We start from the raw sequence: 27,686 nt of genomic DNA, 5'->3' as shown, positions 1-27,686 counted from the left end.
CTTCACAGTTGACCCAGGGCTGAACTGACGCAGCTGAAACGTTCTAGAGTACACCCACATCTCTGGTTGAACCAAGTCCCAGGGGGGTGGGAGGAGGGTACAAGATCAACCATTTGTCCAAAGGGCCATCTGTCCACACAGTCATTAACCCAGTACAGTACAGGCCAGTGTCCTCTCTCACGTAAGTTGTAAGTGAAATCTCTTCGAAATGCATGACTTTGCTTTGTCATTTTTTTTTCCAGAAAACTAAGGACTCATCGAGTACGTTGCCTTGAATCACACATCAGCCCAGTGTGCATGTGGGTTTTGTCCAGTCTGCACAAGAGTGGATCATTTTGTTTCAGGAATGTGAGATATATGAAATACAAATCTGCCAAAAGGCTTCCTCCGAATTGCTCTGGGACTAGGCAGGGCAACCAGTGACCGGAGGGGGCGGGGGAGAAACAACGCAAGTCTGAGTCAGGTAACGCCCCTGGGTGAGGTTCTGGGAAGATAGAGTGAGATCACAAGGATACAGCGAGTAAGACATTTCTGTGCTCTACTTAGTCGATTCCATAACAAAGTGAGAAAATGCCCCCAAATTCCACGGCCTTTAGACTCTTGGTGGAGGTAGCAGGCAGAGGAGGACAGGTCTTCGGCTGCCAGAGATATAATCCATTGTAAAAGGCGAATGAGGAACGTTTACCTGATTTTGCTACAAACCTGCAACGTTAAGCCCTCGGGTAAATTGGTTGTAAGCGAATTATGAACTGGAAAGTCCAGGCCCGCACCCAGCAGCACCCCTCCCTGCCCGGCCGGATTCCATTTGGAACTTGGGGTCAAAGGAGCGCCTGGCGCTGTTCCCGGCCCCCTCCCGCGCTCCTGTTCACTGGCTCCAGCCCCGCCCCGCCCATTAGCCCGCCTCTGGCCCCGCCCCGCCCATCCTCCCGGCTCCAGCCCCGCCCCGCTCCACCCCGTCCGCCCGGCCTCGCCACGCCCATCCGCCGGCCTCCTCCCGTCGCCCCGCCCCCGCCCCCGGGAGTGCGCGAGCCGTCTCCGCCCTCGCCCGGGAGCTGGGAGGCTGCGAGAGCGGTGCCGCAGTAGCCGCCTCAGCCCCAGCAGAGCCGCACGATCCCCGTCGGTTGTCGCTCGGCCGACCCCGGAGCTCGGCTGAGGAGGCTGCAGCTGCAGCTAGAAGCCCGCTGCCCGCGCCTCGAGCCCGCCGCCGCCGCCGCCGCCGCCGCCCTCTGAGGGCGTCCCAGGCTGTGCCATGGTGAAGGTGACGTTCAACTCGGCTCTGGCCCAGAAGGAGGCCAAGAAGGACGAGCCCAAGAGCGGCGAGGAGGCGCTCATCATACCCCCAGACGCGGTCGCGGTGGACTGCAAGGTCCGTGGGCCGGGGAGGTGCGGAGGGTGGACGCTTGGCCCGCCGGGGGCCGCTCTGAGCACGGAGGTGGCGCGGCGGGCGGGCGCGGGGAGCAGGACTCGGAGGGTGCGGGCAGAGCGGAGCTCTCCTTTTCTCCGGCTGCTCCCGTTTCTTGTCCGGCTGCAGCTTCTCCTTTGTAAGAAAGTGCGTGTGCGGGAAGCGGTGCCCAAACACGGGGCTGGGGGCTCGGGAGGTCTGGAGAGAAGGATTGAAGAATTGCGCCGTTTGCAGTCGGTGCAGTCCGGGGATGTGCTTGAGGTCGGAACTGGGTTCGTTCGACTTAGAGATCAGCGGCGTCAGGCAGAAAACAACGAAAAAAACAACAGAGTTCGGCACTTCCTCCCAGTATAGATAAAGTGCCTAAGATGGCTGACATCGTTACAAGCCTAAACCTCTGTTGCTTCCTACTTTCATTTCTGGGCTGAGCAGTACTTGGACTAAGTCCAGCTACTTGCAAGCCTCTTAATTTTAAAAGCATTTTACCTCCTTTTTTCACGGGCCTTCGGTATAAGGCAGGTGAACTTCACGTTGGGGTCTGGAGATAGCAAGGGAGCTGGTGAGGGAGACAGTAAGGTGAAGGATGCTCAGAGTTGGTTCTGGCTGCTGATTTTATAGGTTAAAACGAATATACCTGGCAAAGATCAGTAATTACTGTGTGGATGTTAGTGTTAAACCGATAGTTGGCTTTTAAATAATACCAGCATCTTTATGAGGACTCTCTCTGCGAGGTGAAATTAAACCTGAGAAACTTGTCCTACGTCCCTTACGCGTCCTTTATTTTACAAAATCCCCCATTAGACCTAAGTAAAAATCAGGAGTAGAGCCATACATAATTTAACTAGCTTTTAGTGGATAACAATAATATTCATTTAAAGTAATACTGTAATCGTTTCAGAAGTTAACAAGGAAAGCCTCACAGCCTTTTTCTACGAGAACTTGTTTAGGTTGCAAAACTTCAACCTTGTAGAAATTAACTGTAGAAGTGAGCTTATTTTTTCGTTAGCATTTTTCAGGACCTATTATCAGGATAAACTTAGTTTTGACTTTAAAAATCCAATTTGTGTGCAGATATGAGTAATCAGTATTATTTTTTATATGGTCTAATGAAAATTATTACTGAAAAATAGGCTACTACTATAAAAAAGTTTGAGAAACAATGTTAGTCTGAATGTGCCTGTACTTAGTTTTACTAGGGAAATGTTCTACTTAAAAACCCAAACGTCAGGATTGATTTTTAAATGTCTGCCTTGCTTCAAGAAATAGAACAGAGAAATGATTCCGTAAAAGGATTAAGAGTTCTGTTATTGGAATTGTTTTCCTGAACCACTGCAAACAATCTTGGTCTTAAAAGAAAATGTTTGGAATGCAGACTATAACTCCAGTAGCAAATTATTATCTTAGCTCTACGTTTATCTAACATTCATTCTACCTAAAATAGTTTGGTAGCCAAATACCCTCTCACAGCAGTCTCAAAGACAAATATATAAATAGATTTTAATCCTATTATATATATCTTTTTTAAATCCTATAAACAAATATAACTCTTCCATGTAAAAAAAAGCATCAGGAGATAATGTCACTTCTGACAGCCTTTTCTCTTTCTCTGTAGTGAAGGAGATTTGAAGCTTCTTGACAAAAATCAGAATTAATTTGCTGGTCAGCTTTAAATCTGACTTTTGACATTTTTTGTCATTTCTGAAATGGTAACCCTGTTTAAGAGTCTTAGAATTTCTGACAATTTCAATGGATTCAAATTTTGTGGTCATAGCAGTTGTTAAAAAAGTAACCATTCATAGCTCTGTGCTTTGTTTTCCATTTGTTTTCCCAAATCCCCATATCTAAAGAAAAATACTGGAAGTAAGCTGTGAGGGCCAGTCTTTTGTAACCACACAGCAGTCGTGGATGAATTGGCAATACAAAATGACTAATTATTTTTGTAGCTATAAGCTGAAAGACTTTTGTTCAGTGAGTGACAAAGGATTGCTCTACATTAAAGGTAGAATCCTTATAATCAGTCAGTCACTTAACAGTAAATGAAAACTTACATAGTAACAGACATTTGTGAAAGAACTGATCTCCTCATCTTAGAGCTTGAACAGTGATTAATTACATAATATGCTCTGGCTCCTTGGGGTGAAGACTGTGTGATAACCAGAGTTTGCCTGGATTCTGCACAGAATCAGCCTTCCTGTGTTTGCTTAGGGCATTTCCTTTCCTGGATGGTTGAGAGGATTCAATAAAGCTAGAACTGAATTTTTTAATGCCTTCAGCCCTCCTAGATCACAGTATCCCAAAGACACTGTTTCTCAGAAGGTACTCCTAAAGGTCACCTGCCCTGGTATTACCTGGGCTTCTGGTTTTAAAATGCAGTTTCTGCTGCCTTATGCCACAAGAATTCTGATCACTCCAATTGGGTGGCTTATGTAACACACACTCCAGTACTTGTGTGCTGCTCCTGTGTTTTGCTATTTATTTAGCTCTTTTCTTGCTACAGGGTGAGAACCCTCTCGAAGCCCCATTTTTCAATGTTGTCTTCTCAGTAGCTTTCAATCCCAGCAGCCATATCTATTGATTATAGTATCTCAGCTAGCTTGCTGTTTATTATTATTTTCCTACATTTTCTCCTTAACTGTTTTTACCTTCCTCTACCTCTCAATTGGCACAGAGCTCTTAGAGGTATAGAAACAGGGAAGAGTGCAATCTATGTTTTGTGTAACAGATGAATTTGAAACTATATGTATATTTTAGGTTATAGGCAGCAATTCATTTGTGCCTGTAACTTTGGAAAATTGTTATATATGTGCAAATATTCTATCTTAATATATTAAGATAGAAGTTTTAATTTTGTCATTAAATAGCTGCTTGATCTTGTGCTTAAGTTTATAGTTTTTCTTATCTGTAAGACGAGAGGATAGGACCAGATGGTCTGGGATGGCTCTTACAGTTTTAAAATTCTGTGAAGATGCTAGGATTGCATAATTATATTTGGCAAGCTTTAAATTTTTTTAATTGTGAAAAATAACAACTTCCTCTTCACCCTAACCAGACTGTTCCCTTTCTTCTTCCCCATGTACAGCATGTTACATTCTTTCCTCATATTAAGTAGCAGTGGGTCAAAGGGAGAGAAGGTGGATGGACGTAATTATACAATAAACCAAATTTTCTTTTGAGTTACCTTACTATAGAGCAGTAGTTGTCAACAGCTAACTCTTTGTTGTAATGCCCAATTATGGAATACCTTTCCCAGTACGAAAGCTTAAGTTTGCTTATAGGTATCACTGCACATTGTTTTGCTAATAGTGTTGCCTCTTCTCTACCTTACCTTAAGAAGTTAATTGTAGGCCTTCTTAACAGGGAGAAAAGTAACGTGCTCATGTAGGAGAGAAGGTGGGGCAGGATGGACGTGTGAGAAAAAATGAAGGGCCACTAACCATGTAAGTTCTGAGTTACCCATGTCAGAATGGCTATTTGGACCCTATTTCTTTACACTTTCTGACATTTCGCATTTGCATAAACAGGACTGAAGGGTTTGGTAATTTAGCTTTTTGGTTGTGGTATGGTCACTTTTTTGTTTTTTGAGTGAGCAGTGAGAAGGAGGAACATGTTGACCTTTAGAGAAGAGATTGGGAGCTTGGTTCTCTTTGATGAAAGTGCATGTCATTACCAAGTTGTGTAATTTAGTGTGTATAAACAATGGCCCTTAAAAACTTTACAGTCATTACATTTTGGTTCTGCATGAGGCTGTTTATACCTGCAGTGAGGCTTTAGTCTGGAAGATAATTAATTGCCCCTGTGCATGCCAAGTGACTTGGCAAGAACTGTGTATACACGCTTCATAGGATGCTCTGCTGCAGAGGGTGGACAAGGTTACATATTGTGCAATGGGAAGACAGACAGGTTACCTGCCTGGGGTATTATTCCCAGTGTTACCTTAAATGTATTTTCTCTATAATAGACAAGCAAGTATATTATCCTTGGCTAAATCATAAGCCTATATAAGATGTTATAGTATTCAACTCTACGATATAAGTGAATGGAAGTATTTTTAACCAGAAATATCTCTTGGAACACATGCTACAGGCCTATTTAAGTTGATTTAGAATTTAACTATAAGTTTTCGATATGTATTGCTAGAAGTTGACTTGCTTTAAATGTTCGTAAGTTGTAATTCTGGGACATTTTATTTGTCTTGTTCTCTCATACCATAACTTAAATACCTGGAGTGTCTATTTAAAAGGCACTTTCTTTTTTCAAAAGGAAATATTTTTCTGAATTCATATTATGACTCAACTGCTTGGACTGCTTTGTGTATCTTAGTGTCAGTAGAGAAATATCCAGAAAAAAATCTGTCTTTTCAAGTATAACATTGATGAATTCACCCTCTTAAACTTTTTTATAAACTTGGCACTTTTTATTAGAGTTTAGACTGAAAGAGTTAAGGACTTTGCCATCAGTGTCCTTTTTCAGGACATAACGGCTGCCTATAAAATAAAGGATTTGACAATTCTGAATTTCTGAATGAGGTGGCTTTTGTTTAAATGATGTAGAAAATAGTAACAAGAGAAAAGTGTTTTCAAGAAGCTTCTGTGTAAAGAGTTTTTTCCTGGCTCTTCCTTTGCACAAAGTTTAACAATGAAAGTGTTTTGTGGGGTAGAACCCTAAAAGGTGCAAATTACAAATTTTATTACAGATTTGACCCTAAGAACATCATAAAAAGATCATTTTATTTTGATTATCCTCATAAACCAGTATTTATGATACATACTGTTATTTTTAAGAGACCTACAATATAATCCTATCCATCAGCAATTGCATGAACAAAATTATTTTAAACAATTGAAGATTTTTTAAAGCTCTTCAATTGATTAGAGGGGAAAAAAAATATGGAGTATTTCCATAGTTCTACATTTGGGGAAAAAAATCAAGTAAGAATAAACTTCTTTTTATTCCTAAGCAGAAGAATTTCAGTCTGGAATTACAGAAATGAAAAAAATTACTCTTGTTTTTATGATAAAAGGATATTCTGATTTTTCATTTGATGTTTCATCAATCACTTCCAACAAGTTTCCAGGAGTAATTATATGACTGACAACTAAGGTATATATGTCAGAAGAGAAATTAATATTCAAATAAAATTTTACAATTTATAAATATTAACCATTTTCAAGTTAAATGTTTTGGGAATTTGGAAAGCTGAGTTACATATTTAATCCTTTGAGATTTTTAAATATTTGCACAAATTTTGGGGTACTTGAATTTTGTACTTTAAAAAAACAGAAGTTCTGTTGGTTTTTTTGTGTACTTGAATGTCTAACTTTTAATGCTAAAATTATTTTTGTAAATCAAGTTTGCGTTTTGCAGAATGAGTTAATAAAACTTAAATCTTGGATTGTTCTCTCTGCTTTAAATAAGATTATAATGTTTAAAATTATATAATATACAAACCCGAAAGGTAGTTTGCATTGTTAAGAAATCACTTGGATTACTGTAACATCCAAAAGAAGACCTGCCTTTATTCTGAGAAAAAATGATTTTTTACGTGTCTGTCTGTCTGGGTTTGTCATTTCCTAAAATTCATCTTGTCAGCAAACCTCTCCAGAAAGTGTTTCTGTTCTGTTCTATATATATACTACATGAGTTTTTATCTTTCATTTTATAGTTTTCTCCTTTACTGCATTTTCTTTGCCTTCATTTTAGTGCTAGAAAAAAAAATTCCAAGCCCATCAGTTTTAGATAGGGCAACATGAGACATGTTAATAAGCAGAGTCCGCAAACTCAAAGCCTCCCGGGCCCAAACCTATGAATTAGTGAAGCTGGACTTTTTTCATATTAAACAAGTTAGAATAGTCCTCATTTCACTGTTTTTAAAGATGGATCCAGTGTTTTTCAGTTTTTAAAGGCAAGCTAGAATCAGGGTTTTTATTTGAAACCTGCTTTTTAAATATTAACAACTAATTCATACAAGAATTTGAGGGAGAAGTACTAGACGTCTGACATAGCCACCATTTTAGGCTCCTCTGCAGTGGAGAGCAGCGCCGGCAAATTGTGGCCCTTCTTTCCAGATGTGGCCTGCTGACTTTTTTTGTATGGCCCATGAGGTAAGAACGATTTTTGCATTTTTAAGTGGTTGGGAGAAAATCAGTTTCTACTGTTAGTCACAATCCCCTCACTTAGTAGAGGATTAGGAGCAGTATCATCTACATATTGAGAACTCGGACTATGCTTTTATACTTCTGGGTTTAAATTTTGTGGCTACAACTTACTGTGATACTTTGGGTAAGTAAGTTACTTCAACTATCTTAGTTTCTCCCTCAGCAGAATGGGGAATATGCTAATATGTAAAAAGTTTTCACAGTTCCTGGAACAGAGTAAAAGACTTAATAGGTATTAGCTGATAGTACTATTATAAGTACTTACTAATTATTACTATTATTACTCTTGTAGGATTTGGCAGTCTTCAGATAAATGGTTACTATGATGTGAGACCAAATGCAACATCTGTCTAGTTTTCCTTTTTGGTTTGATTCAGCTTTGCAGATACCAGTTGTTTTAAGTAAACGTATCTTAAAGATTCCTAGAAGTAGAAGACTTCATGGTAGAAGTAGAAAATAATGAAGCAGAGAAGTTACCATTTTTGTTTTGTTTTTATAGGCTTAATACCTCAAACCTAAAGCCATTTCAGATAGTATTAGAACCTACCAGCAAAGAATTATAATCTGATCTGTTAGCTTGGACAAGTCAGGAAACCTCCAAAACCTCAGTTTCCTCCTTTGTATGGTAGTACCAACATTATACTGTTGTGATGAAATTAACAGTGCCTAGTACATAGAAATTCATTAAATGTTAGCACTTTTCCTCTGTTCCATCACTTTTCAAGTCCTACTTTTACCCCTCATCATTCTTGTTTTGAAATATTATTTCTTTTGTTACTATTATTGTTTATCACTACCTCACATGTCAATTACATAACAATATTGTTGACAAATCTCTTCTCCACTGTATTCTGGTGAAGATTGTTCTACAACATAAAAATCCTTAGCATTCAGTAGCTGTGTCCATTTTTATATAAAAGTATATTTCTCCATTACATTATAGGTGTTGATAGAATTTTATAAATTTAATTTTGGGTTTTACCAAAATCATGCTTAACTTCTAAAATGCAAATAGTCCTGCCCTATCTCAGAAGAACCCACTATAATTACATACAGTAAAATGCACAGATATTTGAGTGTACAGTCAGAACATTTTAAATGTATGCACCGACCTAACAGCCTAATCAAAAGAGAACATTGCTGTCAACTCAGAAATCAGTTTATCCTCCCTTCTCCTTAGAGGCAACCACTCTTCTAATTTCTATCTCTGTAGATTAGTTTGAGGCAATCAGATTCACTCCTTAGTTCTTCTGGTCTTTTATTATTACCAGTGTTGCCGCTAGGCCATAATCTGCCTTTCTGCAAATTAGACAGGTGGTTTGTGAACAGAGCATAGACTGGATTCTAGCCCAATTGATCCTCTTGGCCTGGTGTCCTCGCACTATGAACAACCTGCCCAACCATTCGTGGTGATCCTACTTCCATATTTCTTTAAATGACTGGTTCTTAAACATTCTGGTCTCAGGACCCTTTTGCACTTTTAAAGATTGTTGAGGATCCCAAAAAGCTTTTGACTTATGTAGGTCTTATTGATTGATATTTACTGTATTCGAAATTAAAACTATTGTTAATTTAAAATAATAGTAAAACTATAACATGTTAACATAAAAAATGTTTTTATGAGGAATAAAATTTCGCAAATAACTGAAAATTTTTAGAGTAACATTATTTCACATTTTCACAAAACTTTATCAATAGCTTAATAGAAGACTTAGTAATAGCTGATTCTCATACGAGCTTCTGCAGTCAGATCACAGCTAACTGTTATCACATACTTAGCTTCCAGACAACTCCACTGTACACTAGTCAGAGAATAAGAATGAAAACAAAAAAGAGTGTCTTAGTTTTATTACAAGAATAGTTTTGACCTTATGGACACCCTGAAAGAGTATTCCTGGACCACATTTGGAGTACTTCTACTCCAAATAATTGGTTATAATGCTATTTCCTGGTTTTGGTTTCCTTTTTTTTGCAATTTTAGATATTACCTACTGGCTTCCTAATCTGGTGAGTATTTAGCTCTTTCTATATCTATTTGACTGGTATACTTAATTTCTGGTTAAATTGTTGGTTCATTCTTTTATTAAAATTGAGGTAAACATTGTTTATATCTGATTAATGTAGTATAACTTTATTCTATACAGTTACTCATACAAAACCCTTTTATTTTCCCTGAATTTGATAATTGCTTCTTGGCTAAGGGAGGGTTACTTAGTTGTATGTGTTTATTGCTAATTATCCTCAGGCTCTGACAGAGTATAATTGCCTTTCTGTTTCTTTAAACTTTTAACTTATCAATTTCCATATTTTTCTTGGCAATACCCTACTAGTCATTTCTTCAGTCTTCCCATCAGGCTGGTTATGCTCTAAGCATGTTGCTTATAGATATCCTAAGAGTACTTATCCTGGAGTTGAATTGCCTTTGCTTTCATCCCATATTGGATGTGCACTTTTATGGGTTCAAGAAAAAGTGTCTGAGGTGAATTTTTTTTTAAACCTTGCATGTCTGAGGATCTTTATCCTCACATTTAATTTATCTGGGTATATAACTTCTAGGTTAGCAGTACTTTTCTTTTAAGTATTTTGATGGCATGCTCCATTACCTTCTGCTCTGATGCTATTCTGAGTCTTCAGTTTTCATACATAGCCAATTTTTGTGTGTTGTTTAGAAGCTTGAGATTTTTTTTCCTTATGCTTTCAGCTTTCAAAATTTATATTGACATAATTTATCTTCTGTCATTCATTTCCATTCTCTGGCTTAAGGTTTATTTGTTTATCCCTCTGCTATCAATCTGTTGCATCTTCAGGAGGAAGTAAAGATAACTGTTTAACTGGAAATGGAATAGGAATTTTAACTCAGGTATCGTGATAGCTTTTTAAGATTTATTAGAATATTTCTTTTAACTTTAAAAATGGACTTAATTTAGTAATAATGGATAATTATAGTAATAATGGTAATGATTTGCATTATTATTAGCACTAGTTTAAGGTCAAATAATATGGCCTACAGAGATACAAAGCATCTTCTCATCTTCCTAAGTTCCAAAACTGTCTCCCTCAAGAGTAATTTTAGGGACAACTCACCATTAACTGTGATTTTGCTTTGTGACTATAAACTTAGGTTTCATTTTTGTATTGACACCTTGCTTTTTTAATTTACCTTGAAATGTTTATATGCTGGTATACCTGAGTTATTTTCTTCCATTGTTCTTGCTTTATGTGCACATGATTTTAATACTTTTTGTTATATCCTTTGTAATTTGACAAATAGAGAAAAATCCTAATAATTTTATCAACATATTAATAACAACACCACTATTGTAGTAGCACACAGTACTTTTTATGTGTGTGGCTCAATTTAAGTAAATCCATTGTGATAGCAGAATTCCGTAGAAACTTAGGCTTTGTCATGTCTGGTTGCATATGAGTAGTATCCAGTTGTGACATGGTGTCAGTTTCACTTAATGACAAGAGTTATTTGCCTCAGCTTTATTTAGTCAGGTAGTTGACAATAGCTCCATGCCTTTCCTTCCCGACTGAGATGATGCTCAGGCCTTATTAGTTCTATGATACTACACAAATAATTTTACTTAAATTCCCTGAGCCTCATAGTTATCTGTAAAATGATATTGGACTAACTGACCCCTCATGGTCCTTCCATAGGGGATCTTTTCTTTCTATGAACTATATTGATTACATATTCAGAAGCATTTTATGGCCAGGCACTATACTAGGAACTTTAAAAATTACTAATTTGCCCCAACCTTCAAGAAGCATCTAATGTAGCTGAGAGAGAAGGAGCAATTATGTAAACCAAATTAATCACAACCTACTTAAGTGTCTGTATCTGCTTTCACAGGAAAACAACACACCTGGATCCAAGAGCTAGGGAGAGTGGTGGAATAAGGGAGCAAGATCAAATGACTACTGAGTGTTGTACACATTTGGTGCTAGGCATAGGCTCAAAGCACTTTTTACGTGTTCACCATAGAGAGGCAAATACCTCTGATTTTAACAACTGGAATTATTTTTTCTAGTTGTCATATTTGTATAACTTTAAAAATTCTAAACATGGACAGAAGATAGAATTTTCCACATTAAAAGTATTTTCTGCTTTTAGAAGAAGATACTTGTAATTTTCCTATCAAAAGTTATGCATTTAAATGGAGTTACTCATTTTTGAATATGAGTGTGTAATTATCTTGAGTGACATTAAAATCCAAGATTTAAAAAAATAATCTAGAACAAATTTGCTTTTTTCCCTCCAAACTTCACACTTAATTTTATAATGAATTACAGAAAGTAGAGCATTCCTGTCATACTTAAAATTTTTAGGAAGACAGTTGATATTTTTATTAGGAACAGTATGAACTCATAATCCAGCCAGTGGCAAAAGAAATCTATCTTGACCAATTTATCCCTATACAATAAATAATATTTGTATATAATGCTGTTGTTTATAACCATCTTCCTGTTAGTGCTAGTCTAGTGTTTTCATTTGACTACCTAGTGCCTTTAAATTTCACTAATATGAATTTAAGATCTGAAATTTCACTTCATAAAATATTGTTACTACTGCAGTTCTCTTTGGTGTAGATTGAATGAATAAACACTGTTAGAGAAATGATGGTCATCTTGGAAAATATGTAGAAAAAATATTAATATTCTGCTATACACCAGATACTCTGCTTGTTCTTAATGATAAAAAAAGTGATTAAGTTGTGGTCCAGAACTAAAAGTGTTTACAGCCTGACTTTCTTTTTTTTTTTTAAGTTCTGGCCTATTTGTTTTTTAATCTAGGCCTGCTGATTTTACATAATGTCAATAATTTGGTTCAGATTTCATCAGTTTTTAAAATTGTAATGTAATGGCTTAAAAATTTATTTATTTTTGTTCCTGTGTTGCTACATGTGTATTTTAGGATTTGTTAACAAAAAAGATTGTTAATGAGAAATTTGTTTTATAGACATTATAATTTTAATTTCTCATTTTTTAAACCTCTCTATTCCAAGTACAAAATAATGCAGTAACTTTTAATACCCATATAATGCCTATCACTTGGAAAACTTTGTGTGTCAGACACATTTTTTATGTGGACTTTCTCACCATAGTTAATTAAGGTAGTAGCAGTCTTAGTTGGAAATGCGACAGCAAAATTCAGATACTGATTAAAATGTACAAGAGAAAAACAAATGCTTGATATCTTTATAGAGTTCAGCCATAGATTTTGTGTTTTACATATAGTAGAATATATTTCTTAATCAGTGCTATTAATAATGAGCGGATCACTGCATCATGTATTTTTTGATGCTTCCATACTGGGGAAAGAAAGCTAACATACAAGTCAGGTGAACAGAATGTTTACCAATGATAAAATGAATGGCACTGGTGTTTTACATAATAGTAGTCAGTTGGAGCAATCACCTACACAACTTTTGTGTTTCTAAGACTGGTTAGGAGAACATTTTGAAAATTTTTAAGTAGATCTTAAAAATGGTAACCAAGATTTTTGATTATTTTAAAATTCTTATTGCAATAGGACATAGTTTAATTTTCCTCTCCAGTAATGCAAGTCTTTTTCCACTTGGACTTTTCAGTATTCTGCTGTAGATTGCTCTTTGATTCCTATAGCTCTTGGACATGGTTTTCTCTGGGCTTGTCCAACCCGAGCTCCTCTTTGTCATCATTTTTGGTTAGCTGATGCCATCCATGTTTGGCTTTGTTCTTTGTAAAAGAATGCAGTTCTCATTTAAAGGAGTAAGGTGTTTTATTCACCATATTAATCCAGTCTCTAAAACCCAGGATTCAAAATCCTTTATATGGGGGAGTGGTTTAGACTCATAAAATTAGGTTTTCAGAAGGAAGCATGCCCAGTCATAGCTGGAAATGAAAATCAAAGTTCAAAACCAGGCAGCATTGTACAAAAGAACTTGATATGTTCAGTCTTCAACTAGGGAGGAAAATGAGAGAGGAGCTGAGAAAACCAGAATATCGACGAGAAGTCCATTCATAAAAATTTGAATCACTAGGTTTTTTTAATGAAAGCTAATTCTACATTTTGGAAAACAGTATGCAGGCCAGATAACACATCCATTGGCAGATGGCCTGTGCCTCTCCATATATATCCATATTAGCAAACATGTTTTAAAATTTGCTTGTTTCTAAATTACTTTTTCCGAAGGTTCAGAAGCTCATGCTCCTCTGGGTTGAATAAAGTTTGTTGGTTCTTTTCTGTATTCTTGTCTGGTGTTTATATTTAAAATGTTTTTATGCCACCACTTTTTCTTTTTTCCTTTTTTTAAAATATGGTTTTTAATCCTAAGGGATATTTTTGTCTTTACTATTCTGGTTCCTGAAGTATTGTTCTTGCACTTGCAATAGTAATGCAAAAAAGTGTATCTGAGAGATTTGAAAAAATGTCTCTTCATTCATCTGACAGAGAAAGCTCAAACAGAAGTGCCTGAGGAGGTAAAGTAATTTGTTAGTATGGAAGCAGAACAAAAATTATGTGAAATCCCTTGTATTTTGTGTGTTAAGTTTGTAATTGAAACACATTGACTGAAGCCTCTTTGGGAACTGATTGAGGTGACCTAATTCTTAACTAATTGAAGTACCAGAACTGGATTTATCCTTCATTTTGCTTAAGATATAATTGGTTGAGTAATTTTACCTCATTGTGTGATGATAAGATTTATTTGAATCAGAAATTAGTGCAGTGTGAGAGTGGAGACTGTTTAAAGCTGAGTCTTCCTATATGTAGTGTTGAGGGGCGATTATAGGCCAGGATGTGCCTCAGTATATTCACTTATAAACTGGGTAAAAACTTGAGGTTTTAGGAATACTAATAAGATGATAATTGAATGGCACCTGTGGGAGTTCTGTTACCTTCTCAGCATAATTTAAGGTGTACCAGTTTTACTGCAGGGCAAAGGGAGGAAATTCTCTGTGACTTGTTTTAAATTAGGCCAGGTAAAGCTATATACCCAAGTAAAGAAATTCTTGGTACATGAGTGATCTTCTTTTTCCTTGTTGATTTTTGTTGTTGTCATTCTTTAATGATGATATAATCCAAGCATACAGAAACAGAGAACCTTGTACTGTATGATACCATTTTTAAAGTCTTAAATATCAGATAATGTGTGTATCATACAACTTGCCACCTTTATTGTGTTCAGCATTATGTTTATGAGATTTATCTCAATATAAAGAGTGCTAGCTGATTTCATTTTAACTTTTAGTATATGAACCTATAATACTTTATTCTCCACTTGATGGACATTTAGGTTGTTTCCAATTTTTTTCTTATTGATGATTCTGTAGTAATTATTGGACCTATTTATGCACATGTACAAAAGTTTATGTAGGATTATATTTCTAGGAATGGAATTGTTGGGTCATAAGAGATCCATATCTTTATTAAATATTGTCAAATTGTTCTCCAAACCAATTGTACCAATTGCTGTCAATTTGTCGGTGGTGAAAGTTCCCAACTCTCATTGTTCCACACTTTCCTCAGCACTTAGTATTGTTAGACTTTGTTTTATTGCCTGCCTGATGGATAGGAACTTGGTAGATTTCCCCTCAATTCTCCATAATTTACAGATATAATTTACAAGTAATGACATTTATCCATTTATGTACAATTTGAATTTACTGTATTTGTGTGTAATTGTATGAGGTTGTATATCACTGTCACAATTGAGATATGAAACATTTCCGTCATCCTAAGAAGTTTTCTCATGCCTCTTCAATCTCCCCTTCACCAACCCTTGTCTTTGGCAACCACTAAGCTGCTTTTTTGTCACTATGGTTTTGCCTTTTCTAGAATTTCATAAAAATGGAATTATGCAGTAAGTATAGTCTTTCATATGTACCTCTTGCAACTAGCATATTTTTGAGATTCAGTATGAATGTATCACAATTTATCCATTCATCATTAGTGGATATTTGCGTTGCTTCTACTTTATGAGTAATGATGCTATGACTATGTATATAAGTTTAATATGTTTGACTCAGTTGATTTTTAATTACTGATCTTCAATCTTGCTGAACACACTTTAGTTTGAATACTTTGACTTTCTCAGATTTTCTACATAGACAAATTGTATCACCACATACTGACAGTTTTGTATTCTTTGTTCTTGTTTTTGTCATTTGTGTATTTACTAGATAGGATCTCTAGTACACTTGCTGAATGGAAACAATCGATTTTAGTGGGCATCCCTCTTATTCCTGACTTAAAAAGGGCATGGTATAAGTCTGAAGTTGCACCATTAAGTATGAGGCTTGCTGCAGGTTTTTGATCATTAGTCTTATTCATGTTAAAGAACTCAGCTCTTCCTGGTTTGCAAAGAGATTTTATTAATAATGGGAGTTGGAGTCTGTCAAATGTATTTTCTACATATTTTGAGGTGGTCATGGGATTTTTCTTCTTAAATCTTATACATGTGGCTTTTTTTTTTAAGCTTATACTCTTTCAAGTTTTAAAACTTAGTCATTTAAAATACACTTTTAATAAATCACTTATGTTAAAAACTTCTCTATCCTCAGTATACTTTTCAATCCCTTCTCTTTACAATGTCTCTTTACAATAACTCAGATTGTAATGTAGGATGTCATTTACCTGTCATGCATAATGTTAATTTTGACTGTAAATTACTTAAGATATGAGCCATGTCTTAATCACATTTGAATTTCCCCCAGGATCTTGCTTAGTACATTGCAAATAACAGGCCCATAATAAATGTTGAATTAGGCTAAGTATTTAGAGCTGCTATGCTTTGCTAAATAGCTGGTCGGTTGTGTGTCATGAATTTTTATGTTGCCCTCACCCCTAGTTATCATGCTGGCTGCTGTAAGTTGCTTCTACAGGGTCATTAAAAAATAAATAACCAAGCTTTTATGTAAAATACCTAAATTCATTTCACTCGTCAAATATTTGTTAAGTTCCACTAACAATGAACTAGCAGAGAGAGAAATCAGGAAAACAATTCCATTCACAATTGCCTCAAAAAGAATAAAATACCTAGGAATAAACCTAACCAAGGAAGTGAAAGATCTATACTCTGAAAACCACAAGACACTCATGAGAGAAAGAAGATACCAATAAATGGAAACACATCCCATGCTCATAGATAGGAAGAATTAGTATTGTTAAAATGGCCATCCTGCCTAAAGCAATCTATAGATTCAATGCAATTACTATTAAAATACCAACAGTATTCTTCAATGAACTAGAGAAAATTGTCCTAAAATTCATATGGAACCACAAAAGACCTCAAATAGCCAAAACAATCCTGAGAAGGAAGAATAAAGCAGGGGGGATTATGCTCCCCAACTTCAAGCTCTACTACAAAGTCACAGTAATCAAGGTAATTTGGTACTGGCACAAGAACAGACCCATAGACCAATGGAACAGACTAGAGAGCCCTGATATAAACCGAAGCATATATGGTCTATTAATATATGATAAAGGAGCCATGGACGTACAGTGGGGAAATGACAGCCTCTTCAACAGCTGGTGTTGGCAAAACTGGACAGCTACATTAAAGATAATGAAACTGGATTATTGTTTAACCCCATACACAAGAGTAAACTCGAAATGGATTAAAGACTTGAATGTAAGTCATGAAACCATAAAACTCTTAGAAGACAACATAGACAAACATCTCCTGAATATAAGCATGAGCAACTTCTTCCTGAACCCATCTCCTCAAGAAAGGGAAACAAAATCAAAATTGAGCTCATGGGACTACATCAAGCTAAAAAGTTTTTGTACAGCCAAGAACACCATCAACAGAACAAAGGCATCGTAGAGTATGGGAGAATATATTTGTAAATGACATATCTGACAAGGGGTTAACATCCAAAATATATAAAGAACTTACACACCTCAACACCCAAAAAGCAAATAACCTGATTAACAAATGAGCGGAGGATATGAAGAGACCATTCTCCAAAGAAGAAATTCATATGGCCAACAGACATATGAAAAGATGCTCAACATCACTAATCATCAGGAAAATGCAAATTTTAACCACAATGAGATATCACCTCACACCAGTAAGGATGGCCAGCATTAAAAAGACTAAGAACAACAAATGCTGGTGAGGATGTGGAGAAAGGGGAACCCTCCTACACTGCTGGTGGGAATGTAAGCTAGTTCAACCATTGTGGAAAGCAATAGGGAGGTTCCTCAAAAATCTAAAAATAGAAATACCATTTGACCCTGGAATCCCACTTCTTGGAATATACCCAAAGAATACAATTTCTCAGATTCAAAATGACATATGCACCCCTATGTTCATCACAGCAGTTTTTACAATAGCCAAGATATGGAAGCAACCTAAATGTCCATCTGTAGATGAATGGATAAAGAGGTGGTACATAAATACAATGGAATACTATTCAGCGATAAGAAAGAAACAAATCCTACCATTTGCAACAACATGGATGGAGCTAGAGGACATTATGCTCAGTGAAATAAGCCAGGCAGAGAAAGACAAGTGCCAAATGATTTCCCTCATTTGTGGAGTATAACAATAAAGCAAAACTGAAGGAACAAAATAACAGCAGACTCAGAGACTCCAAGAATGAACTAGTGGTTACCAAAGGAGAGGGGTGTGGGAGGGCGGGTGGGGAGGGAGGAAGATGGGGACTGAGGGGTATTATGTTTAGTACACATGGTGTGGGGGATCACGGGGTGAACACTGTATCGCAGAGAAGGGACATAGTGGATCTCTGGCAACTTGCTGCACTGATGGACAGTGACTGCATTGGGGTATGGTTTGGGTGGGGACTTGATAATATGGGTAAATGTAGTAACCACATTGTTTTTTCATGTGAAACCTTCATAAGAGTGTATATCAATCATACCTTAATAAAAAATTAAAGAAAAAATAAATACTTATTAAGTGCCTAGCAAGCACCTAGCTTGATCTAGACCTACAAGTAATGCAAAATCGAATGAATGCTTATAAGAACCTTATAGCCTAGAAGGGAGAGGTAAGATATGTATGTAAATTATTCTAATGTGAGATACAAAGTGGTCACTAGAAATTTAAGGAAAAAAAAGAGATTAGATCGACTTTGAAGACCTCATAGTTCTCTGATGAAGTACATGACATGACTATGGTGCATGGACTTTGGGTCTACAGTTTGGCAATTCAAAGACTTCTTGATTCTTAAGCCATGGTTCATGTTGTTGAGGTACCAAACAAATGACCTGTGGATAAGCAAACTATTTTGTAAGTTAAATTCTTTGAGAAATCTTAATTTTTGTTTGTCATATTCCTGAAATATTATTGAATGGACACGAGAATTCAAACTTCATAGCATGGTATACAACATACCATATTACCTCTCCATCCATACCACATGTGGCTCTTGAAGATGTCATGCTTTTCTGGCCCCATGATATTTTTCATTCTTTGCCTTATGTATGATGCCCTTTAAACTGTGTCTTCTGCATAGGTGGTGACTCTTTATCTCTCAATATTCCACTCCAGTATTTCATCTCCTGGAAGTGTTCCCCAGATGCTATGGTTGGTTCTGTGCTCTCTACATTCTCCTATTAGGGTCTGTATTATACTCTTTGCATATTTATTCTCCAAGCTGATCTGAATGATGTCATTCTTGGCAAAGGCTATATACCCAGTGTCCTAGCACAGCTCTTGGCATATAATAGACATTTATAATTTATTTTTGAAATTATTGTTTGTTCACCAGTTAAAAATGATGTATCAAAAGTCCTAAAACATGTCATCAGTTTGACAGTTGGAGTGTATTCTTTTATAAGTGTCTGCCCATGTTCTTTGGCTATCATTTATGTGTTAGAGAAGAGAGCCTGCCAAGCAGGGTGGGAGTTGTTTACACACTTGACTGTCTCAGCAGCTGATACCAAATGTTTAGAAATAACTATTCCCATCTGTCATATTCATTCCCCACCTCCCTCTACCCTAAAATTAATTATGATAGGAGCTGTTTCTTATTTCCTTGGATATTTATGTCAAAAAAGGGCTTAAGGAAAATACTATATACTTTATCATTCAGGCTTCATAATACCTTATGATTCATAGAATTATTGTAACTTTCTATTTACAGATATGATATGTTACATAAATATCTTGATAAATTCCTCTAGGCTTATTCTTATAACATATACTTCCTTGCAGTGTACCTGTCTTAAGTATACATACAGTACATTGATAAGTATACCTACTACAGCAGAGTGTAACACTCACAGTGTTTGGTCCAATCCTTATATTGAAAAGCATTTGTTCTCCTGTGTTAAATTCTGTCTTTGAAACCTCATCCAACCTAGACGCATACTGTCTAGCCTTAAATTATTCTTGGTGGGCTGGGATTCTGGATTGGGCTTTTCCTCAGTAGCATCAAGTTAAAATCCTTCATTTTAGAACTGAAACAAAACCTTAGCTTCCATTCTTTCCTAATGGAATTCTTGCTTCAACCATATCCAACATTGTTCATACAGTTTTTCTTCCCTAACTTTTTACATATGTCGTGTTTATCTGTGGAGGCATAGGTCCAGTCCACTTTCTCCCTTATCCAGCCCATACTGATTTTTCCAAGGACAGAATCATACACTTGAGAGGTTGTACATGCATACTACTAACAAGTACATCTTTCACGATGTTGGTTTCAAGTCAGTTGGAGTCTTTCTTTTGCTGTTTATACTATTTTTTTAGCCATTAGTTATGTAACACCATAGGCTGATTATTTTGTCAGGTCTTTGCACGTGGATCTGAGTACAAATAAGAAATTGGCTGTAACTCTGAAGTGATGGAGTAGAGGAACTGAGAAGGGCCAAGGGAGTATTTTTGGACTGTGAATATGACCCCAGATGATATTCTAATGCTAAATTATTTCCTGGGGTGGATCATAATAAAAACTCTTAACAATTGTATGCTAGTTGTATGTCTATGATTTTGTAAGTAAATTTTTCTTATTAAATCTTACCTTATTTTTTTTACTACCTCTATCTTAAAGTGAAGAACTTTGTTAAACTGGGGCTCTTTAGGGTGGGACATGGGGTTATAGGATTATTGCTGGAAAAGTTTGTCCTATTTTTTGAGATCTGATTGTTGAAAGAATTTGTTTTACTGTTCTCACTCTTGTTTTTCTGCTACTCTTTCTTGTGTATAGTTAGGAATGGCTTTATGTATGATATGAACTATTAATATAGGCTAACATCATTTTATAAATAATCTAATATACCTTGAAGTTGTAATATGTAAGGCTCAGCACTGTAATAGTGCATGGAAAAGTTGTGTCATAGCTGTCTCTGAATTTTTTAATGTTAGAAGATATAATCAAAAGTTGTACACAGAAAACTAATTGGGGAGTATGTTATTACTCTAGAGATATGAGTAGCTGATGAGATGTTGAGAGTTGAAGGTAGAACTTTCCCAAGGAACTAATATCTCAGCTCAAAAAGGCATTGTGGTGAGTCCTGGCATTCCTGGGTTGATTTTGATTAGAGACCTGACACTTTTGGTTTCTGTATCTTTATTTACAAAATGATAATCCTTACAGTCCTTGAATTCTGGCCTGCCTGTAATTCTGCCTGGAGATAGGATATTATTGACTATTAGTCTTTTTCATATTTTAGGACACAGATGAAGTGATACCAGTTGGCCAAAGAAGAGCCTGGTGTTGGTGCATGTGCTTTGGACTAGCATTCATGCTTGCAGGTGTCATTCTAGGAGGAGCATACCTGTACAAATATTTTGCACTTCAAGTAGGTGGAAAAATGCTAAGGACCTGTTTTACCTTTCCTTCACTTATATTAGAATACTAGCCCAAACTTGTTCTAAGCCTGTACTTTTATCTGTGGCCTTTAGCCAGAGTTGTCATCCTGTTTGAAAGTCGTGTTTAAGAATCTCCTGAACATAAGTTTACTGAGCCTATTAGTCACTACAAGCAGAATAACTTTTTGAAATGTTGCTGACGAAAGGGTACAGATTGTTATATGATTTCTCAAAATTGACTAGCCTTCATTTTCCTACCATAATTAATAGCTAAAGTATAGTATTATCAATTGCCAAGAAGATGAATACATCAAACAGTAGCAAATGTTATCATGTTGCCAGTGTACAGCTTGATAGTCAATATGGGCTCCCCCAAAATAGCCTTTGGCTCTGGGGCCCAGAGTACACCATACTGCTTCCCTCTGCCTCTTGCCCATCATTAGTTTCTCTTAAGAATTGTGGGACTTCAGCAGTAATGTTGAAGTGACTTAGCATGAGTCCCTGAATATTAAGTAATAGTAAATACTTATTTAATAGTAAAATGAGAGGGTTAAGATACAGATTTTTCTTCTGATGATAATTATGCTTTATGGTCTCTGTTTTGTGATATATTTCTCGGCAACAATTCAGCAGGCTAATTTTTTTAACATTTTAAAATTTGGAGAAATTGTTGACAGATTTTATTAATATGAAATATGCCAGAGGATGTATAAATTTTGTGCTCATTTTCTATAATTTTTGAGATAATGGCATGTTGATAGTACTGAAAGACTAGTCATCTTTTTTAATGCAAATTCTTGTAAGAAATATATTTGATATAGAAAAAAATCATTTGCAGTTGATTCTGCTGTCCAGAGATATATTTGTTGCTTTTTGTTATATACTCCTAGTCTTTATACATACTTTTTTAAAAACAGTCTTTATACTGATTTGCTGTAATCCATATTTTCCACTTAATTGTGATATACTTTTAAGAAAAATTACCTATATGTGGAAATTTCAGAAAAACTAACTGTCCCTCTTTTGGCTAATAAAAAAAATTATTTAATTAGTAAATCATGCCAAAAATTGTAAAAGTATATTCTTTCAAAAAAACGTAGTTTCTGAATACTTTCTTTTATAAAAGTAATGTCTACAGGTAGAAACATATGCCTGTGTCTTTGTATTTACTTGTAACCAGACGGATAATTACTTTTATATTCTATTTTTGTCAACCACAAAAAGTGAAGGAAAAATCAGTGGCTTTTCTCCTGAAGCCATTTTTTTAACAATATTTCAAAACCTGATCTTAAAGAATGTTTTAACTCTGTAATTAAACTGACATCTAAAAGTAAGAGTTTGCAAGCAAAATGCTATTAGATAGAGTTGGCAACTTAAGTAATGCTTATTACATTTAAAAACCTGTCTCCCACTGAATTGCTGAAATAGTGTTTAAACTCTCTATAGCCAGATGACGTGTACTACTGTGGAATAAAGTACATCAAAGATGATGTCATCCTAAATGAGCCTTCTGCAGACGCCCCAGCTGCTCGCTACCAGACAATTGAGGAGAATATTAAGATCTTTGAGGAAGATGAGGTTGAATTCATCAGTGTGCCTGTCCCAGAGTTTGGAGATAGTGATCCTGCTAACATTGTTCATGATTTTAACAAGGTGAGTGGTGTCTTGAACTGTAGAAAGAATGCAGGTTCTTTAATTTATGTGTCTTGTAGTTTAATTTCAATATTTGCTAATTCTATTTAGAGTTTATTTTTACTTAAAAAAAATGGACTTGGGTTTCTTCTGCTCTACAAGATGAACTGTTAACATTTGATGGGCTCTTTATCTCATACAGACTCCTTGTGAACCTGGCCTTCTCCCTTTTTACCTTTCTTTCCCTTGCCTTCTCTATCTTATAGCCCACCTTATGGCTGGTCCTGCTTTGTTGGTAAATTGTTCTTATTTCTTATGTACCCTCCATTTTCTTAGATAAGTTTCATGTTTCCATTTCTATGTAGCATTTCCAGAAATAGTAATTTTAGTTCTGCATCATTTTGTTAATCTATTTTTAATTTCTCACTCTACATTTCTCCCTACCTTTGGAAAATGATTATGCAATGCAGAAAAGTTGAAGTGAAAATACAGTATATACCCCAAATCTTCTATCTGGTTCCAAAATTTTACTGTTATTTTATACCATCTCTTTTTCTTGCATTTGATACTTGACCTCTAGATCCTTAGGCTGTTTTCTCTTAAGAATGAAGAATTCTACTTAACCACATCATTATGAATATGTGAAAACTGTGATACCATAGCATTATTTAATAATCAAGTTGTTATTAAATTCCCTCAATAATTTTTGTTCCAAGAATGTTTTGTTTTTCAAACCAGGATTTAGAAATTCAGAAGTTCACATATTGCCTGTGGACTTCACATCTGTGTATAAGGTTGCCATTTTGAGCATTGAGACATAAACTGAAGTTAGTTTTTTAGACATTTCATGCCTGATAGATACATCTGATGAATATTTATAAACCAGTTTGAAAAAAATTACTTACCTCAAGGTAATAAGCCTTATCCAAAACATAGTAAGTACTAACAGCTAATACTTACTGAGCTCTTAGAAATCTTAAGTGTTCAATGTTTGGTTTACCTTACTTTAATCCTCAGAATCATCCTATGAGACAGTATTTCTCAGCAAGGCTTTCTCATCTGAACCACAAGAACACAAAATCATTTAATATTGACTATTATTTTAGTTCTCTAAGGATAGTAGTAACTAGAACAGTTCTAGATGGATAACTTCTAGAGAAGTTAATTTTTACATAAACAATGGATGCATGCCTTGGAGGTTACTAGGACTTATAAGTAAGGGAATGAAATCTCTTATTAATCAGGTAATAGGTTATTTACAGTTAATTCTAATAGTTTATTGTCATTAATTACAGAAACAAATTCCTCATAAGAATTTTATTTACTAGTAGAGATAATTTTTCCTTTTATTACTATCATCCTAATCCTACCAAATTCTTGATGTATTGAAATTTACACATTCTAAAGTGAACACATTTTAATGGTACAAATTATTAAAAATCCAGTTTCTGCCTGTGTAATTGATATAGTTCATCCTTGTACAACATGGGTTTGAACTATGAGTCCATGTATACACAGATTTTTAAAAATAAATATTGGAAATTTTTTTGAGATTTGCAACAATTTGAAAACAATTTCTTTTTCTCTAGCTTACTTTATTGTAAGAATACAGTATGTAAATACACATTACATACAGAATACATGTTAATCATCCATTATTGGTAAGACTTCTGGTCTACTATTAGGTTAAGTTTTTGGATTGTCAAGTTATACACAGATTTTTCACTGTGCAGAGTTCAGTATCCCTGACCCCTGTATTGTTCAAGGGTCAGTTGTATTAATCTAATGAAAATGTATCTTTTTCTTCCCAGAAACTCACAGCCTATTTAGATCTTAACCTGGATAAGTGCTATGTGATTCCTCTGAACACTTCCATTGTTATGCCACCTAGAAACCTACTGGAGTTACTTATTAACATAAAGGTATAAAATTTTGAAATATTATTAATGATGAGTTACATCATCTTGGAATCCCCTGTTGAGAAATTAGCCTTGTAAGAGCCCATCTTACTGAAAATGTAGCTAAGAATTTTACAGAGAAACTAAGACTTGTAGTTTTGGGTTTCTTTTTTTTTTTCTTTTAATATTTTATATTTTGAAACTAAAATACAATTTCTTAAATTATACTTTTCCCGAAGGGCCAGAAAATAAATATGCTTTCAAGAAATCTGTGTTGTAATTACTCAATTGTGTTGCTATGGACAATATGTAAATAAAATGGGAATTACTCTACCAATAAAACTATATTTACAAAAACAGATGATAGACAGTAGTTTGCCAGCCTCTGTTCCATACTATAATCTCTCTCAGAATTTTGTCTGTTTTCTTCATCTCTTTAGTGAATATCTTGAGAAATTCATATTCATGTAGTATATTCTTTTCCAAATATAGGCCGGAACCTATTTGCCTCAGTCATATTTGATTCATGAACACATGGTTATTACCGATCGCATTGAAAACATTGATCACCTGGGTTTCTTTATTTATCGACTGTGTCATGACAAGGAAACTTACAAATTGCAACGCAGAGAAACCATTAAAGGTAATGCTTTTTAATGTTAGAGTGTCAGCAGAAAACTTTGTGGTTTCACTTCATTGTGTTAAACTAGTTTTAGATGTAGGATAGTTAACTTTCAAATGCTTGCCTTGAGTGTGAAAATCACTATAGTATTTCTAGATTTCTGAGGAATCATCTTCATTCTATATCTCTTTTCAGATAGAATAGGTGACTGTGAAATGTCATGGCCTTGAGATGCTGTTACCTCACTTCCCATGTAGTCACCCTAGCCAACCTTCCATCCTACCGCTTTGGTTCAGCCACAGTGTGCAAGGGTTCTTCTTATCCAGAGTGTCGCTAGAGAAGCTCAGGGGTTGCAGTCTAAGCAGAGAGCTTGCCTTTTGGGTCATGTTGAAGATAATCACTGACAGGTTAGAAATTTGGTTGAAGAATTAAGATTATTGATACAACTAATGTGGTTTTGCCAAATAACTTAAGCTTTGTTTTCTCACCTGAAAAATACTGGCAACAGTTTCTCTTCATTTCCTTTTAATATCATTGTAAAAATAAAATGAAAGTACGTGTGACAGAGCTGTACAGAGTAAGAAGCACCATTCAAAGGCACTATATAGAGCATGATTTCTTTGGAACTGTGGCACATGCAGCAAAGGTGCTCTCCTGGCTTTTTGTTAGCACTTTTTTAATAATACTTTTCTCTTATCTCAGGCTGATGAGTCACCTGAAACATACTGCTTAATTTAAGAAATTTTTTAACTATCTTTATGGTTCATAATTTTTTTAAAGTGAGACTTTTATTATGTAATGATGCTCACCCTTTTTAGTGTGTAGTTCTGAGTTTTGCAACAATTTTGCAAAATCACATTCAAGATAAAGGACATTTCCAGTATCTTCAAGGTCATAAGTTTATATGTATGGCATTATTGTTGTTACAAATAACATGTATGCTTCAGATAAGAGAAGATAATTATTTTTTGTGGTGTTAAAAAAATCAAACTAGAAGTTTGTGGAACATAGGGTAAAATACTTCTATATGTCTAATAACTATGAAGATTAATATGAATTTTACTAAAGAACCAGAAATTTAAAAAGTTTTCCTTCCCAAACAGGTATTCAGAAACGTGAAGCCAGCAATTGTGTTACAATTCGGCATTTTGAAAACAAATTTGCTGTGGAGACTTTAATTTGTTCTTGAACAATCAAGAAAATCATTATGGAAAAAAATTTAATACAGCATAACCCCCACCCTTTGTATTTTGTGCAGTGATTATTTTTTAAAATCTTCTTTCATGTAAGTAGCAAACAGGGCTTCACTACCTTTTCATCTCATTAATTCAATTAAAACTATTATCTTTTAAAACTCTTTTGTTCTTTCCAAGTGTGGTGTCTTTTATCTTGAATTAGTAGTTGTATGAAGTCATAGATAATAGTACACTTCGCCATAAAGCTTAGGTGTTACAAAGAATTTAAATTTCTTTAAATCATTTATCTAGATTTTTATGTTTTAATTATGCATTTCAAAAGGGGGGTTATCTAAACAATAAGCATTTATAGTATATGACTTATTTGTAGTTGTTAGTTGCCCTGCTGTTTAGTTTGTTAGAGCATTTGCGCACACATTTTAATTTTCCTCTAATTAAAATGTGCATTATTTTCAGTGTTATATTTAACTATTTAGAGTATGATTTTTCACCTCAGTGTTTTAATTATCCTAGGCATCTACTGTAATAATACTTTAGAGAATGTTTGGAATTTAAGAAATAACTTGTGTTACTAATTTGTATAACCCATACCTGTACAATGGAATATAAATATCACAAAGTTGTTTGACTGAAGGACTGTGTGTTGTTTTTCCCATATAATAAAACCAAAGAGTAAATTGGTTCATCCTATCTTAAAATAATCCATAAAACAAACTTTTTCTTAATAATCTAGGTGTCCAAATACATTGGGTAAAGTCATAGATTAAAAAAATAAATAAAAACAAACTTCTTAAACAACTAAACTATATTCTCATGGACACTGTTAAAGTAACATCTAAGACTTCAACTTTGAAAGATGCTGTTCAATACATTTAAAAAATAATGCTTTTGTATTTAATGAAAGGGCTATTATTAAACCTAAAGTTTCTAAGGAGCCTAAAATACAGTGCTTTCCTGGGAATGTCTCTCTCACAAATGGACCTTTTAAGTTACAGTGGTAAATCTTGTCTTT

At 35.3% G+C, this 27,686-nt stretch overlaps 1 protein-coding gene across 1 annotated transcript; it reads left to right on the top strand.

The window, feature by feature from the left end:
* Positions 1–1,028: 1,028 nt before the first annotated feature.
* On the top strand, positions 1,029–27,307 carry ITM2B (integral membrane protein 2B). The gene is made up of 6 exons (XM_036889664.2): positions 1,029–1,366; positions 21,188–21,316; positions 22,773–22,979; positions 24,770–24,880; positions 25,349–25,499; positions 26,582–27,307. The coding sequence occupies exons 1-6, from the start codon at positions 1,250–1,252 to the stop codon at positions 26,665–26,667; spliced, it is 801 nt and encodes a 266-aa protein (XP_036745559.2). The 5' UTR covers positions 1,029–1,249; the 3' UTR covers positions 26,668–27,307.
* The last annotated feature ends 379 nt before the right edge of the window (positions 27,308–27,686 follow it).

The sequence above is a fragment of the Manis pentadactyla genome, chromosome 17 (assembly GCF_030020395.1).
Source record: "Manis pentadactyla isolate mManPen7 chromosome 17, mManPen7.hap1, whole genome shotgun sequence".
NCBI classification, from domain to species: Eukaryota; Metazoa; Chordata; class Mammalia; order Pholidota; family Manidae; genus Manis; species Manis pentadactyla.
Note: the sequence above shows the minus strand (reverse complement) of the source record. Positions and strands in the feature narration are given on the sequence as shown.

Bases quoted from the DNA above. Each gene is read 5' to 3' on its own strand.
- ITM2B (XM_036889664.2), top strand. From the start codon at position 1,250: ATGGTGAAGGTGACGTTCAACTCGGCTCTGGCCCAGAAGGAGGCCAAG. The intron at 1,367-21,187 runs GTCCGTGGGCCG...TTCATATTTTAG, and splicing joins CGGTCGCGGTGGACTGCAAG to GACACAGATGAAGTGATACC. The intron at 21,317-22,772 runs GTAGGTGGAAAA...AACTCTCTATAG, and splicing joins ACAAATATTTTGCACTTCAA to CCAGATGACGTGTACTACTG.